This window comes from Oryzias melastigma, linkage group LG5 (genome assembly GCF_002922805.2).
Source record: "Oryzias melastigma strain HK-1 linkage group LG5, ASM292280v2, whole genome shotgun sequence".
In the NCBI taxonomy this organism is placed as follows: Eukaryota; Metazoa; Chordata; class Actinopteri; order Beloniformes; family Adrianichthyidae; genus Oryzias; species Oryzias melastigma.
The window spans coordinates 26928855-26946060 of record NC_050516.1 but is presented as its reverse complement, the minus strand read 5'-3'; the positions used below and the strand labels follow the sequence as shown (position 1 = coordinate 26946060).

The 17206-nt window shown below is 37.9% G+C and overlaps 2 protein-coding genes across 3 annotated transcripts in view; both read right to left on the bottom strand.

The window, feature by feature from the left end:
* Positions 1-1485: 1485 nt before the first annotated feature.
* Positions 1486-17206, bottom strand: part of poc1a (POC1 centriolar protein A) — a 60731-nt gene continuing 45010 nt past the window's right edge. The window contains exon 11 of one of the 2 annotated variants that reach the window (XM_024269415.2): positions 1486-1919. In XM_024269415.2, coding sequence (XP_024125183.1) covers positions 1881-1919 — 39 coding nt within the window. In that variant the 3' untranslated portion in view covers positions 1486-1880. Of the gene's footprint in view, positions 1920-15378; positions 15725-17206 lie in introns of those variants that run through there. The other variant, XM_024269413.2, reaches the window with a different exon arrangement.
* Positions 1768-10737, bottom strand: dusp7 (dual specificity phosphatase 7). Its single transcript, XM_024269419.2, has 3 exons — positions 9864-10737; positions 8738-9166; positions 1768-5606 (listed from the first exon to the last, which is right to left on the bottom strand). The coding sequence occupies exons 1-3, from the start codon at positions 10270-10272 to the stop codon at positions 5290-5292; spliced, it is 1155 nt and encodes a 384-aa protein (XP_024125187.1). The 5' UTR covers positions 10273-10737; the 3' UTR covers positions 1768-5289.

Below are 17206 nucleotides of genomic sequence, written 5' to 3'. Positions count from 1 at the left end.
TATATTACCTTTGAAACACCAAAATACAAATTATTTATGAAACACTAGTTATATTTTTGTGAGTCTTTTCCTACCCAGAAGCAAAACGACTTGATTCCAAAAGTTCCACCTGCGAGCTGCGTGCTGCATCAGTCCCCTTCATGACGTCATCCCAGACAAAATCCGTGAGACTAAACCATTTTGAATGAAATGTTTTTCATTCTAAGAAAGTAGCCTATTTTTCTGACTGTGAAGCGCTTTAATCAAAACAGTCAAACTTTATTCAAGTCATTCACAAACGTTTGAGGAATAGTACGTATCACTTCACCCGGCTCCTGACTACAGTACCCATAATGCCACAACAATCAATCAGGCGTTACAGCTTCGTAGTCGTACTAAAACATGTAGACTGAGTGCCGTAGGACACCGAATTCAAGGTCAGGATTCACACACCTGGATTAGAAAGTGGACTGTTTCAAGGGTTTTAATTGCGCCATACAGTTCAAAAAACACAGTAAGGATCACAAAATAGCTCTGAATTATTACTTTATAGTTACTTTTATGAATTTCCCCCAAAAAACTATAAAATAAACTGTATCAAGTCTTTTTTTTTATTGCTGCTGACATTAAACAACCGACTACATTATTTGCTGCATTGAAATGATCCTATGTCTTTTATTTTGAAAGGGAATCATGTCAAAACAAAAGTTATAACTGCTTTTATATTTAGAAAAAAATTCTACTATTTTTGCAATGTTTATGGTTTATTTATACACAAAAACTAATATTGTCTTACTTTTTATCACGATAGTAAAAATAACATAAATACAAAGGAGTGTCTTATTTTTTTAAGACTTTGTGGCTCCTGCTGAGTTGAGATTTGTGAGAAATCAACCCGATTGGCTCTTTAAATGCTCAAGATTGTAGACCCTTATTCTACACCAAAATTGTTGTGCTTATATTCAATAGTAAAAGGAGAAAAAAGATGAAGGAACACCAAGCAATTGAATGTAAATAAAACAGACAAACCTCTGCTTCGAGTCAGTTTTTTCCCCCCTTTCCTTCTTTTTTTGACCTTAAAGCTGTCCCCGAGGGCTTCTTTGGCTGCTTTTTCATCCTTAAAGTTTTAAAGAGGCACTAAAAGATAACACCACATGCCCCTCCTCCTCTCCTCCACCTAACTTCGACAGGGGCTGCGTCGGGGAAGGAGGGGCGCCACACCAGACAAAATCATTAAGTTATTTTATTCATGGCTTTAATTATTAACGTTTTAAACATTTTTACACAACATGAGTGATGTGTAAAAATGTAAAAAGAAAAAAAAATCATTGCAATCTGACCACCCTTTCCAGCAGATGGGCCCTAGGCGGCTGCCTAGGTCACCAATGCCTATGATTTTAGTTCATAAGAAACTGGATCATTTGGCTCTTTTAGTATTATAGGTTCCAAACCCCTGTCCTAGACAGATAAGAGAAAGAACTAATTAAAAAAAAAATGCAAGACGTATTAAAGAAAAAAATCAAATATTTATTTGCAGTATAAACATGTCTGGTGTTGTTTATTGTACAATACATAAGGGTCAATAATGCTTTCTTTTAGCAGACAGAAAGGTAAAACTGCCTCAGGTATTCACAGACAGTTGCATCGTCCTCTTAAAAACCCTTTACAGCACAATACAAAACAGCCGATCAGTGTGACCTCAGAGCTGTTACACGATGCAAGATGTATTGTCCAAATAAGAAAAAAAAAACAGAAAAAGAAAAAAGAAATCCCTGAAAAATTCCTCACTGAGGTAAAACATTTTTAATCATTCACTTCTTCTTTTAGGTCATGACCTCTGCCTTCTGCCTCTCAAACACACCGCTCCCTCACTAGCACATTCTTAGCGAGATGTATTGTAGCTACACATTTAAGGATGCAGACACGTCTGCTCTTGGGATCTGGAAAAAAGAAAAATAAAAATGACATAAAAAGTTGTTTCTTCTTTCAATGTTACGGAGACACAAAAATACAAGAAAGCTGCTTCAAATCAACTGTATTGTTTCTGGTAGAAAAGCTTCATCCTGAAATACAGGTACGTTTATCGGTGAGCGACCAAGTCCTCAGTGTTTTCATTTCAGATTCAGTGGAATACGATTCCAGACGAGAAGAGTCCATTAAAGCACGGCTGTATATTTACCATTTGTGACATTGTAATAGGAGACAAACTTTGCATATAATTTATAACACATATATACTGAGATTTACAGTATATTACTTTTGAAAGGCCACAGGAATAGCATAGAGCACATTTTATCAAAACATGATGGAAAAATATCTTATTACTATTTAAGCTAGGTGGCATAATTGTGACAAAAACGTGTGTTTTTTGGGGGGGTTCTACCATGTTTTTTTGACACCCAAAGTGAAATGTTTCAAAGGATTAAGCCAGATCTTGTACAGAGATGACATCATACAAAACAAGTTTAAAAAGCCAGAGGTCTTGGATGTACAAAATACTGCAAAAAAGGTGTTCTAGTATATTGCAGAGTAACAAAGAGGACCTCGTGTGACCCGTTACGGTAAGAAGACAGTTTGCAATCTATTATTACTGTGTTCTTTTTTCCAACACCTCATTTTTTCTGAAGATACAAAGAGTATTGAACAGTCAACATTAGAAACAAGTTAGAAAGACTGTATAAGGCCAGCTTAAACCAACAGGGAGGTGCCACCTCTTCCCACCAGAAAACTCATGCTGTTGTTTCTGTTTAGACCTTGTCCACATCAGCTTTAGATCCATCACAGCAGAAACCTGCACTGGGGATTAGCTCTGTATTAAAATGTTGCTTTGTTTTTGAAAAACCTTGAAGGAATATGTTACGACCCCTGGTCGTGTGTGTGTTTTGTGTGTGTGTTTTGTTTGTTTTTTATCTGTTTTACCAGCTCCTGCAGAAGTCCAGCTCATTTTCAATGAGTTTTAATGAAAAGATCAATGAAATTCTAAAGAAATGTTCATCTTGAGTGCACCTTTCAGCCTGATGGAAACTTTGTGTTTTTTATTGTAGAAACTGCTGCCTCAGCCTTTTTGTGCTGCTTCTGTCACACCTGATATTGAGCTTCAGTGGTACCGCAGAGATATTTACTTTTAATAGATTTGTCTTTCTTTTTTTGGCACTTAGCTTTATTTCTGTTGCACGTCTATGTTTGTTTCTTTTGCTGGTTTTATGATTACAAATTGTCACTGCTAAATTCAAGTTTTGACTCTATCGTCTATAAATGAACCAAAAAGTGTGAGATTTCAGTGCATGAATCTTGGAGTGTATAGATTGACTTTTTATTAATACATACGTATATATTGGAAAGAGGGGTATCTAAAATCGTCCTATCAACAAACTGATAGATTTACATCACTGTAAATTCAAACAACACCTGAAGTGTCTGTAGTCGTCTGCATAAGTGCAGACATTTATGGCTTTTTCTTTGTAAAAACGTCTTTTTTTTTCTTGCTTTTCAACTTCTCTTTTCATGCTGCGATGTGGACGTGGTCTCAGAAAACACCTCCATCACATGCTGTCTGCCACTGCCATCAGCAGCAACAGCATTTAAAAAAACAGGCCTCATTGTTTGGCTTAAAGCAACACTCAACCCCGTTGTTATGTCTACTGTTAGAAGAGCATACAGCACCACAGCATGCTCGGGTATACAAAATAATATATATTCATTAAATATTTACTTTATTATATATAAATCATGTACTCACATTTTTTTTTAATAATAAATCTTTTATATAATATATCCAAGGCTTACGAGTGAACCTTTTTCCTTAAAGAAGAGAGCAACCCTTACTAAGCAAAACCTTCGTTTAATGCGATGTGGGGACATGGAACTATTGAAGATAGGAAGTCCAGCCCGTAACTGAGGCCAATCCCAGTCCATGACATCAGATTCCAGATTCAAACAACAGTCTCTTGTCCTGGTGTAGTTTTTGGCAAATGTATGTGTTTGAGAGCCTGAGGTACTACTTTGGCCAAGTCTTTTCATAATAAGGTGCCCCAAAAAAATGTAAAAAAAAAAAAAAATGAACCAAACTTTCCTATTTTTCCATCCTCTCTGAGATCTTTTCACAGAACAAAAGTCCAAGCTGCCAGAGATCCGTTTTGGCCAAACATCGCAGAGCGACAGCTGTTGTGGTGAAATGCCCAAAATGAAGCAAATATTAAGAACAGCTGGTGGAAACACTGGTATTTCTTCTTAGAATGAAAAAAAAGAGGAACTTGGAGCTGCATACGAAGAGTCATGTTCTCACCCACCCACCCCCAAACTGAGCTGCTTCATAACTTCAGGGTCCTGTTTTCACCCACTCTGAAACTCCAGTTCCGGCTCCCGACCCACCTCCCCGCACAGCTGTCAGGACTCGTCAGAGCCTGGGACTGGCCTCTCCTCTGTCCACTCCACTCTCTCTGAATGTCTCTTTATCTGCCTGCTTCCAGCACTGGACTCAAGTGCCAGCAAGTCAATGGCTACACCACTGTGCAAACTGCATTAGGTCATTTAAAAAGCCAAACAAAAGGAAAAAGAAAAACGGACACCCTCTCCCTTTTCTTCGGTTTTACAATCTTTTAAGCCATTTTAGATTGAATTACTTTTGTTTTCGGAAAAAAAGATAAAAACTTCTATGCGTTTGTATTCATATAAGGTAATAGATCTGTGCGTAAACGTACATAAAAATATCCAAAAAAATGCATATAGACATACTGAATTTGTTATGGACTTTTTCTGCTACGTACATAAACATACATACAGTAAAAACGTACATACTTTTTCACGGGTGTCTGTGTGAATTCCTTGGTTTTTAAAACTCTACGACCAGTAGAGGGACATTTTTCTGTCAGTAAATCCCAGATTGACTCCAGACAGAACATCAGAGAGGATTCTTCTCCTAAATTGAGTATTGTAGGTTTTTCTGTGATTTTTATCTTTGTATGAAGCTGTCTGTCGTGCCAGTTTCTCAGTAGAGTAAAAAAAAAAGCCTCCCTCCCCCCCTGCGTTTCTCCTCTGATTTGGGGGTTTGTCCGTGGATTTAATCAGCGCAGAAAACAACACCAAATGTTCACATCTCTGGGTTAAAAGAGGCTCCCCTTTGACCTCCTCCAGCCGGCAGCCATGACTCCTCCACCTGCCGCTCTGATGCCGCTCTGTGGCCAGGCCCCCAGATAAGAACCTCGCCAGGATAAAGCATCCATTAAACTGGATGCCGTCCTCTCTGTTAACGATGGAAACCACTCCGCCCTTCTTCACAGGGGGGCGGGGCTCACCGTCAACGTCCTACTCTCATGTGGATTCCAGTGTGTCGAGTTGAAAAACGTTGTGATTGGTCGGGGTGGTGAAGAAGAGCTGGTCGTGTGGGGGCGAGGCGGAATGGTTGTCGCAGGGGCTGTTGAGGCCCAGCGTCCGCTCAAAGTCCAGGAGCTGGCCCATGAAGTTGAAGTTGGGAGAAATGTTCGACTTTTTCCTCTTGACGAAGTCGTAAGCGTCATTGAGCGACAGGTTGAGCTTCTGCATCAGGTAGGCCACTGTGACGGTGACCGAGCGGCTGATTCCTGCCAGACAGTGGACCAGGATGCCACACTTTTTGGAGCGCGCCTCGTCTGGGGGGGGGGAGATGGAAGAGGTCAAAACAGGAAGGAGGTCATTAGAGAACTGTTTACTCACAAACTCTGGGATTTAAATCTGTTAAAAAGAAGCAAAAAATCTCTGGAATTCTATCAGGATCTATTTACTTCCTAAAACTAAATGTGTGCTTTCGTATTTACTTTAAAAGTATTTAAATATGATGTAAATACTGACATGAGGCACAAGTATACTCAACTAAAAGTTGCTTTGATAACAAGTTTTATGAAGCACTTTATTTAAATGATCAGAAAAAGGGTAAGCATCAATATTATCACAAAAACTTACTAGAAAAATTCTGTATTCTGAATGCTTCAAACAAGTTACTATTATTTTAACAAGAATAACCAGCTTTTTCATATAAAAAGCTGCTGCCAAGAGTCTAAACAGCGGTAAATAACAATTGTATTTTAATTTAATTCTTTTTTCAATAAAAACAAATCTATTAATGAAAAAAGTAAAACTCAATCTTCTTTGTCATTTCTGTTTTGCAGCATTACCTGTGATAATGCAAGTGTGAATGCTGTAAGCTGAATGTGACGGCTGAAGATGCCGGAGCTCTTAGCTGAGGATGCTGAAACTGAGAGCTAAAAATGCTCAAGGTGATAGCGGAAAATGCTGAAATTGAAAGCTTGCTAAAAACTTTGCTAAACTCCAAACTTGCCTAAAGAACATAAAAAGATTAATTTTGACAAAAAAGCTAGCATAATGCTAAAATATTAGCTAAACTCCAAATACATCTGAAGAACTTTAAAAAAGTTTCATTTTGCTAAAACATCTAGCATTTTTGCTAAAATATTAGCTAAACTCCAAATTTGCGAAAGGAACTTAAGTCAAATTTTGCCAAAACAGCTAGCATAATGCTAAGATATTAGCTAAACTCCAAATGTCTCTAAAGATATTTTTAAAAAGTTTCATTTTGACCAAAACAGCTAGCATAATGCTAAAATATTAGCTAAATTTCAAGTTATTCTCAAAAAAAAAAAAAAAAAAGAAAAATGTCTAAATTGGCCAAAAACAGTTAACATGATGCTAAATTAAGAGTTAAATTTCAAATTACCACAAAAAATTCAACAATTGCTGAACATTTTGAAGTCTGAATGGTGTCACTAACTGAGAGTATGCATCACTTCACAAGTTTCAAGGGGCACAAATTGTTTGAAGAATTTGAACAATTTCTCAGTCATTTCCTATGGGGCATATTTTGTGCAATAATTAAAAAAATATAAAGTTTCTGAATTCCAAAAGTACGAGCAGTGATGTCCTGAGTAAGCTTAACATTTCGATACCAAGATTACAGAAATCATTGAAAGTTTGAGTTTTTACGTACCAAAAAACATACAGAAATGAGCAGGAGAATCCCTGTAGTGTGAATGCTTACTAAGCATTCACACTATAAAGGAGGTTTCCTCCATTATTAAGCTGCATCTGTCCACCTATCAGTTTCTTGCTCTGACAGTTGGATTTCTACAGACTGTTAGAGTGAGAGTTAAGTGCTTTTCTTCCTTTCTTCTCCCTGTCTTCCAGTCTGCATCCCTTGTAAGGGATTGAGGTCATCTGGCTCACTAGCTCAGCCTGTCTCCCTGATGCCAAATTAACTAGATATTTACTGATAGAGAATTGTAAACATCGGAAAACCAAATGCTTTAAATAAAAATAAAAAAAAACAGTGTTTTTCCCTCTTAAGATTTTGATGTGACAAAAAAATGTACCCATGTTATTTTTAATAACTTTCTTTAAATGAAAAAATATTTGACCTAATCCCTGCGTGTTACTGCACAAAAGTTCATTTTAGCATCAGCATAACCTTAATCTGCCACAACCTCTGGCTTTACCTGATGTCACACTTCCTCTCAACTAAGCAGCATCATTTCTCAAAAAAAAAAAAAACGGAGGGGGTTGTGGATGGATTTAGCTATAATCTAATCAGACAGGAACTTTGTTCAAACACTGAATTAATCCACGAGGAATGAAGGGAATATTTTAGACTAAAAACAGCATCCAGAATGATGGATTATTGCTAAGGATGTGCCTGTCTCTGTAATATCTAAGTTTGTTAACAAAATACTAATTTTAAAACATAGTTTGCATAAATTACTGTATTTAAGACACGAAAATGAAGATCCTCAGATAATTATGGATGAATGTCCTAATACATATTTGTGTGAATGCAGCATTCACACTTTAGTGATTCTCCTCCTTTCCGTACGTTTTTCGGCACGTAAAAACTCAATCACACTTTCAGCAATCTTGGTATCAAAACGTTCAGCTTGTTCAGGACATTACTGCTAGTACTTTTGGTTTTCATAAATGTTATAGCTTTTGAAATATTTAGTAAAATATTCAAATTAGGAAACGAATACTAAAGTTTTCGAATTTCAAAATTTTAAGTAGATTAGCAACAATTCTTTAAATATATTCATGGGCTATGTTTTAATCTTTCATAGTCATTTAAAAAAAAATGTGAGTTTATCTAATATTTCAAGAAGATGCTAACGTTTTTTGGCTAATTTGTTATCTACTGAGGTTTTCTTTAGGCTAATTTGGAGTTTAGCTTCCATGTTAGCAACAGGCTAACATTTTTGACTAATTTAGTCTACGGGGAAATTTGCGGCTATTTTGGAGTTTTTTATTGACAGGCTAATGTTTTTGACTAATTTAGTTTACTGAGGAATTTAAGGTTATTTTAGTACTTGAGGAACAAGCTAGCTTTTTTGGCTAATTTAGCATCGACACGTTTTTTTGGGCTAATTTGGAGCTTAGCTCATATTTAAATGACACTAAATATTTTTGCGAAACTGGTATGTATTAGGGATTTTTAAGAAATTTAAGTCAACTTCAGCACTCTTTCATAGTTCTTTAATGAAATTTCCATTTTTTGTATATTTTGCAAATAGTATTTGCATTTTCAGCAAATCCCTTCAGCAATTAAAGTAAATTGTGTCACCATTTTTTCTGCAAAAAGCTTCAGCATCTTCAGTGACTACTTTAAGCAAAAAGCATTACCCCTAGCATTATCGCAGGTAATGCAACTTTTCTAGTTGACACTAGTCACTGTTGACTTGTGTCTGTATTCAGAACGATTGGAACATGTGTGATGACAACTCACCAATAAAGGAAATGGCCTCTGGGAAAAACTGTGACAGGTTTTGGCTCCAGTGATCGGAGATGGGGATCTGTTTGTACTTGAAATCCCCCTCGTGCTCGAACATGTTGGGCAGGTTGGGCGTCACGTTAAGAATGTACTTGATGTTGTACTTGCTGAGCACGTCCAGGTTTGCAGAGTCTTTGGCACAGCCCAGATAAAGGTACGGCAAGATCTGGACGGGGAACGCCGGCTGGTTGCTGGGTAGGGGGCTTCCCTCGGATTCCGTGGCGCTGCCCGGCTCGCGGTCCGACTCACCATCTGAGCAGTCGGAGCTGATGCGGAGCCCACCCAGACCGAGGACGGAGGCCGGGGGAGAGCTGCTGGGGCAGGAGCAGTCCAGATTGGTCTCGCAGTGTTCAGGGTACTCGGACTGGAACTTGCTGAAGCCTCCTGAGAGTGAGGAGACAGAAAACACTGATTTATGATGACAGAAGTTGAACTTTACAGAGATGATCACAATGTATAATGCGACTTTATCCTAAGAAAAACACTTTTTATTCACATCAAATAAAACCAAAGTGCTCTGATGAATAAAATATGCTTCCATTGGACAATTCTTAATGTTCCACCTCTGAGAAAACTCCTCTTTACGCACAGGAAGCTGACATTTGAGGATGGAAACAGGCTGGACACATGAGCTCCATTGAGAAAAGCTGAGCCCTGCGGAGGATCAGGACAGTCAGCTGCGCTCCAGCTCAGTGGACTTTTTGTGAATGGCAGCTCTCCTTTTGTGCGTCCCGCGGAGCGTTTGTGTCACCCGTGGGTCAAATCCACTCACATGTGCCGCCACTACACTTCTGATCTGAAAGCCAGCTTTTTTTTTTTACGAGTTTACTCGATTCTCTATTCATTCATGAAAAAAGGCTTTTCCTGAAGGAGAACAACATGGCGGGGACTATTTGTGCCAAATCTACAAGAAAAATTGAAAGTCACTAATAATTATTTTTGAGGGGAAATGGATTTCATAAACAAACAAACAAACAAATGACCAAATAAAATACAATAAAACTTCAAATCAAATTGGAAAACGAATCAGTTCTGCTCCATTAAAAAAATAAAGTCATAATTGGTGAAAATCTGATCTTACCCTCCAGGTAAAAAGCCTTGCACCCATCGTCCCGCAGCTTCTGCAGAAGTAGCCCCATCACGGAGCTCCCCAACCCGGACTCCTGCCGCTCCGACGTCGCCTCGTCGTACAGAACCACCACGTCCGTCTTGCACCTCTTGACGAATTTCTCCTTGTCCTCGTTGTTGGGGATGATGGAGCGGATGGGGAGGTTGCCCTTCTTCAGCCTCCGGAGCATGAGGCCCGGGATGGCGAGGTTGATGGCCGACTCGATGTGCGAGGACTCGTACAGCTCGTGCGCTCTGCAGTCCAGCAGCAGCAGCGAGCTGGCCCCGGACTCCAGCTCGTCCTGGAGCCACTCCACGCTCTTACTCGACATCATCATGATAGTCACGATCACGGAGCTGCCGCACAGTTGATTAATTTTCATCGGGGAAACGTTAATCCGCCCGCTCCCCGCCGTGACATGAGGGCAACACAAAGAAGAGGAGGAAACGACCCCAAAATCACGGCGCTAAACTTCGCTCCCCGCCGCCGCTCCTGCGTCCTGCTGCTGCTCCTGCGGGCGCAGCGCAACACACGCCTCCACGGGCGCGCACGCAACACGCACACACCGATGGCCCTCCGCTCGGAGGAGGAAACTTGAACATGCAGAGGTTTCTTTCGCGCTCTGGATCCGTCCGACAGCAGAGGAGGCTTCAATCCAGTCCATCGAGCTTCACCTGGCGACTTTTACGCGTCCGCGGGGCCTCCAAGTCCTCCCCCCGACGCAGGGTCCCTCGTTAGTTAGTGAGTTAGTGCCGCCGGATACGAGTTTTGGATGAGCCCATGATTGCTGTCATTATCCGCCGTGCTGGCCCGAGGAGCGCCTCTGGTTTGTCATTTCCACTGGAAGCATTAAAGAGGCTCTGCTGGCTTGTCAGTGAGGAGAGGGAGGAGCGCGCGCATTTAAAGGCGCAGCGCAGCCGAGGAGTCACAGCAGCTCCCGCTGTTTTCATGACAGAACCCGTTCATTCATGCACTCCTCTGAATTACAGCCAACGTGCAATGACAATCTCACATACAAAAATGAATGTGGCTAAAATCAACCCTGTAAATTATTTTATATATAAAAACTTGAAAAAAGATCTCTTTTTGTGTTATCAATATTCATAAAGGTGCAGGTAAAACAGAACTCCAGACACCACAAAGGAGCTTTACAGCCTTTGTGGCATGGTGCTGGAGGTGTTAGGAAAAAACAGATAAAGCAGAGTCTGAGACTGTTCTCTTATCTACTACAGCCATAATCAGCAGACCGCACTGCATCATAAAACCTACTGCTGCATGTGACTGCTAGGCTGCACATTAGCACTAAGCTTCTATTGTTAAATTATATTTTTAGAAAGTTTCATTTTTTAGTGAGTCATTTAAATGATCAACAACATACACATGCATTTTAGGTGTTTAACTCTTAATTTTGCTGTTTATGAAAATTTAAAAAATCAGATTTTCAGAAAATGTTGAAAAAACATCAACATTTGGGATTCATGGTGTCCCATTCAGTCTGAAACATCTGCAATTCACCTGGGCACTGAAAGAGTAAACACATCTCAAGAGTTATATGCATGTGTAAATTTTTTTACATCATTTTAAACATGCTACTTAATTATGAGTTTGTAATAAACTAAAAAAAAAATTGTCTTAAAGTACAGCAATCTAGTGTGTATTACATTTTTTCTTTTCAAAACAAATATTAAAAATGTTTTTAATATGTTGATATATATTCCTTATACGATAATACATTATTATTGTCATTAATGCGGCACAAATGTTCTATAGCATTAGCTGCAACGCTGTGCAAAAAGTAAATAACAGAATAGAAAATATTCATAAATGAGAGAAATTCATGTCTTTATTTAAAATAAATCTTTCAAATAATGGTTAAGTATAAAATATTCCTGACTTGTTATGAGTCACGTCTAAATAGCTAAAGTTTTATGGATGTATTATGCTATCATTGCAATATCTGCATTATACGAACTGTGAAAATAATTTTGCAACATATCCTCCTCATGCTTTACATCTCGAAGATGTGCCACAATTATGGTCAACATATTCTCCAAACATATGCTTAAAAAAAACAAACAAACAAATAAAAAAAAGGGGCTTCCAAACTCAGGAAAATGCTTTAACTAGATTTATAGCATTACCTGCAATAATACAAGTGTAAATCCGGAAAGCTGAATGTGGCCAATAAAGATGCAAGAGTATAGGTGAAAATGCTGTAACTGATAGCTGAAAATGCTCAAGCTGATAGCTTCCCAAAAATATTAGCTAAATGCTAAATTAGCCACAAAAATGTCTAATTTTGCCAAAACAGCTAGCATAATGCTGAAATATTTGCTAAACTCCAAATTTGCCAGAAGAACTTAGATAAGTCAAACATTGACAAAACAGCTAGCATAACGCCAAAATATTAGCTCGACTCCAAATTTCCCTAAAAAACTAGAAAATGTCTAAATTGGCCAAGAAACTGGATAAATGTTAAATTTTGCCAAAACAGCTAGTTGGCATTTTGCTAAAATATTACCTCAACTCCAGATTTGCCTAAAGAACTTAAAAAAGTGAAAGGTCGACTTAACAAATAGCATAATGCTAAAATATTAGCTAAACTCCAAATTCGCCAAAAGAACTTAAAAAAGTCCAATGTTGACAAAAGAGCTAGCATAATGCTAAACCATTAGCTCAAATCAAAATTCACCTAAAGAACTGGAAAATGTGTAAATTGACCACAAACAGCTTGCATGTTGCTAAATTAAAAGTGAAAAAAGTGAACACTGACATGTTTCAACGGACACGTGAATGCTGCATAAGCTGTCACATAAATGTCAGATGCGCATGATGTATCAACTGTTTAATAATATGATACATAAAAAAAATAGAACTAAAGAAAACTGAATTTTCTTCCAAAACAGTTACATTTGCAAGTTAATAACTGTCAGACAATTTAATTAAAAGTCCATCTGATGATTTGTTGGGAAAATTGAGTCAGTTTATAATGTAAAACAGTTTAAACTAAAATATTGAGAGGTTTCCACAGTTTTCATATCAATTTATTAAGATTTTAGCTAACGCTCGTAAAGCATCAGAAATATCAGTTTCTCAGTGTTTTCTCAAATGATCAAGTGTGAAACTGAAGTGTTTCGTGGATTTATCAGCCGTCTATGGTGGGGGATCTGCTCGTTTTTTGTGAAACACAGAAGGATAATTATGGTTCTCATAAGCATGTTGTGATTCTGGCCCATTATCGGTTTGTTTTAGGTCTTCTCACCACCCTCAGTCAATCCACCCACAACATCCACCTCCACATTACACCCACAAATGCATGACTGGAGAATATTCCAGTTTGTGAAGAGAATATTCAAATTTTGGGTTTTGCTTTGTAACATTTAAGAGACATTAAAATATATACAATATATGTTTTACTTTTGAGCTCTACAGAAAACTGGAATAATTTAACGTGAAAACATATTTAAAGTCTACAAGTTTACAACGTGTGTAAAGAAGTGGACCTGAACAGGATCCTTTTTGGATCAGTGTGTATAAAAAGTCAATGAGTGTGTGGTTTACGTGTGAGGTCAGCCTCTCAGTTGTTGTTGTGTCTGCATCCTGACCTTTCCAAAAAGGGCAAAACAGGCGAAAAAAACAATCCTGACAGTTATTGGAAAAAAACAATCCAGACTGTTTTAGAACAGACGGTTTGACCATGACACATTTTTAAATAGAATTTTAAGTTGAGTATGAATTCCTTCACTGCACAAAACTTACAGAACGCTTGTGATTTTTTCAGTGTCAGAATTTACAATTCCAAAATCCAGTGCCCTGGAAATTTTCCAGAAGTCTCTGTAAAAACCAGTGTGCATTGATAGACCACAATGCATTGTGTTTGTATAAATTATCAGAGTTTTCATCATCAGAACAAATTTGATTTGTAAATAGTATGTAAAATGTTCATATTTATTAGGTTTTTACTTCTCCGTTTGGGTGACGTTGTATTCGGCGTTATAAAATAAATAAAAAAAGCAGTACGCATTTCTCCAAACTGCGTTAAAATCAGGAGATTTGATTTTCCTACACTATATAGTTTCTTACGGGGTAGTGAAAGATTTCAGACACAGAATCAGTGTTTCATTAAAATGAAATGAGGTTTATAAAAACACTCCCAAAATATTGATCATTGATGCTAAACCCAACAAGATTTCATTCAAGGGTCACTCTCATTCTTTTATTACGTTAAACTTGTGTCACTTTGGAGCATATAGAAACAATGGACAGGTCAACCCCTCCCCCCTCGTGTTCCAAACAGGAAGTACCTGCAGGCTCCAAAAAAACAGAATCCCATAGACTTCTATTGAGAAGTAGATAGTAATTACTCAGTCATTTTATTTGTCAGAATAATCATTCTTGCACTGATACATTCTTGTTAACATCTTCTTTCTAATCCTATTTTTTTAAAAGATATTTTTTCTTTATCGGAAGTAATTCAAGTTATAAACTGAAAGCATGCATTGCCTGCTGGCCCCACCTCAAACATTTGATTGACAGCTTCTCCTGAGCGCACTGGAGATCAAAATCTTTTCGGTTATTTTTCATATAAAATCACATAAAGGTAAAGAAATTTGAGTGTTTTTTTTTTCTTTTAACTTTTACTTTATTTCTTACTTACAAAATATACTTTTATGGAGAGCAAAATATTGAAGGTTATTTAAGGTTTAAACTGATTTATTCTGGAATAATACTCCTGTCTGTTTTTCTTCGTAGTTATGTTGAAAAGTTACGTTTTTGTCACAAACAGGCAGACAGCAGGTTCCACCTGCAGCAGGTTTATTAGTTCAGACAGGAACTTTAGTTTTAGTGCGTTCAATAAATGTTTTTCCTGTTCGGCCCTTGAATGTGTTTAAGATTTTGGCCTTCTATGCAAATGAGTCTGACACCCCTGCTGTAGAATTGGAAAATGGATGGATGGAGTGAGTGTGAAGTGACTTATGACTAGCCATAAGTGGTTGTTTGGTTAACTAGCCTGGCTCCACTTACTTTAGTTTTTAAATCAGACACAAACTTGAAATTAATTGACAAACGTGCACAGATTTGTAACAGAACAGATTATTTTGGATTATTTCTCAAAAAATATTTAGATTTATCGATGCTAAAACATACAAAAAAATGCCTGAATCTTTAGCTTCTGTTGCCATGTTGATCCCCCACATCCCCCAACACATACACACCACCTCAGTCTTTATTAAGAAGGGAAAAAAAGCCTGTTCACTCTGCGTTACATAACTTAAATGTCATCTTCTGTCTTTGTGACCTGCTAATCACAGTGCATTGACATATTTACTGTTTTAGGCAGGTGACATTTAAAGTTTGCATTATTAGTTCTATCAATCATTCCTCGCGGTTTAATAATCCTATAAGATGGTTTTCATTTAGGTGTTGGAATGATTTTAATGTCTCCGACATTTTGTCGCCGTACCTCGGGGCCCTAAACAAACCATCACAACATTTCATCACAAATGACCTAGTAAGGAATCCGCATGTTGTGACAGGGGCAGAGAGGAGGAAAAGAGGAGCGTTTGATTTCCTCACAGCTGCAGGGACGAGGAGTGGTGGACGCACCAGCTGCAGACAATGATTCTTTATTTCCCTCAGTCACTTACACACAAAAACACTTACTCGCAAATAAAACACAAACCAACGCATACACACAAATCCATGCTTGAACTTTACGGTTTTTGTTTCCTGACATCCACAGGCTTTCTGAGAGAGGGTTCCGGAAGAATTTATCCTGTTCTCCAAGAAAATGGTTGCTTCCGACTTGGCAAAGTGTCTGAGTGTGTCAAAAACTAAAAACACAAAAAAATGATTTAATTAAAGTTGTATCACACTATGTAGAAAATAGAATCCTAGAATTAAAAGTACTTAGATGTTAAATGTAACACTTAAACTGTCAAAGAGTGGAGTATTATCTAGTTTATCATCTATTTTAAACTTTCAATTACAAATAAATTCATCTTCAGGAATACGTTTTTATCATCTGGACAATCATTTGATCTTCTTTTATCATCATCAAGGACATTTCTTATTTGCTTAAAGGGCCTATTTATCATGCTTTACTTAAGCCTTTCAGAATAAGCTACATGTATATTCATTTATATAATAATATATTACCTTTGGCACACTAAAGATCATTTTTTAGGAGTTATTTTTATGAGCTCATTTCCCTACCTGGAAATAAGACGCCTCAATCTCTGAGGCTCCGCCTTTCCCTCCTTATGGGTACCGCCCATTTCATGACATCATCCTAGAGCCGGCCTCTTCAGAGTGTCTACGTTTTGCCCACAAAAACATACAACATCCAAACTTTTGCAAAGATGGATGTGCATATTTTGCTCATAAAATGAAAGCGTTTTGATGGTGACCGATAGGTCAGTGGAAGAGTGGCGGTTTGTGTTAGTTTGCGGCGGTGTTGGCAGCAGACTCTTCCTGGAAGGGGCTGTTCTCACTTGTCTACGTCACATTGTGAGGACCCGCTCATCTTAGTGGATTTGGGAAAGGAGGTTTTTAGATGAATGCTCAGAGATGAATGGAGAATGGATCAAAATACTGCTTGTCATTAACATTATAAAACACTTTAAAAGCTTGCTCCAATCATATTGTTATTTTTCCACATCACTACTATTCCACCAGTAGTAAGACTCTCACCATCTGACCGTACACAATAACTGGAGTGTGTGTGACATCACCCATAGAAAATGGTTTACTTCTGGTTCCAATGTAAAGAAGTCAATTCAGTTGCCATTTTTTTTTAAATAAAGACGTTGCCATGTTCGAACCATAGACTTTATATAGGAAATAGACAGAGCAAGTGAGATGTAACCCATAGAAAATGACTTACTTCCGGTTCCAGCCAAATTAAGTTAATTCAATCGCCATTTTTCCACAATATTTTTGTCACCATGTTGGAACCAACTGTGATCACTAAGCAGTAATTAGTTTGAGTCAATATTTCTATGGCAACCCCTCTCACCAATCAGGAGAGAGTTTGTTGTAAGGCCGCACCTTTTCCACTTCAAAGTGAGCCCGAGGGAATCTGTAAATCAAATGTTTGACTTAAAACCACATACTTTCATTAAGGCATCTGATTGCTCAATTTATAACTTGAATAACCTGCAGTAAAGAAAAAATATAAATGAAAGACGATCAGAATTAGAGGCTGAAAGGAACTAAACCAATCCAGCTTTACTTACCGTATTTTCCGGACTATAAGTCGCGGTTTTTTTCATAGATTGAATGTCCCTGCGACTTATACTCCAGTGCGACTTATA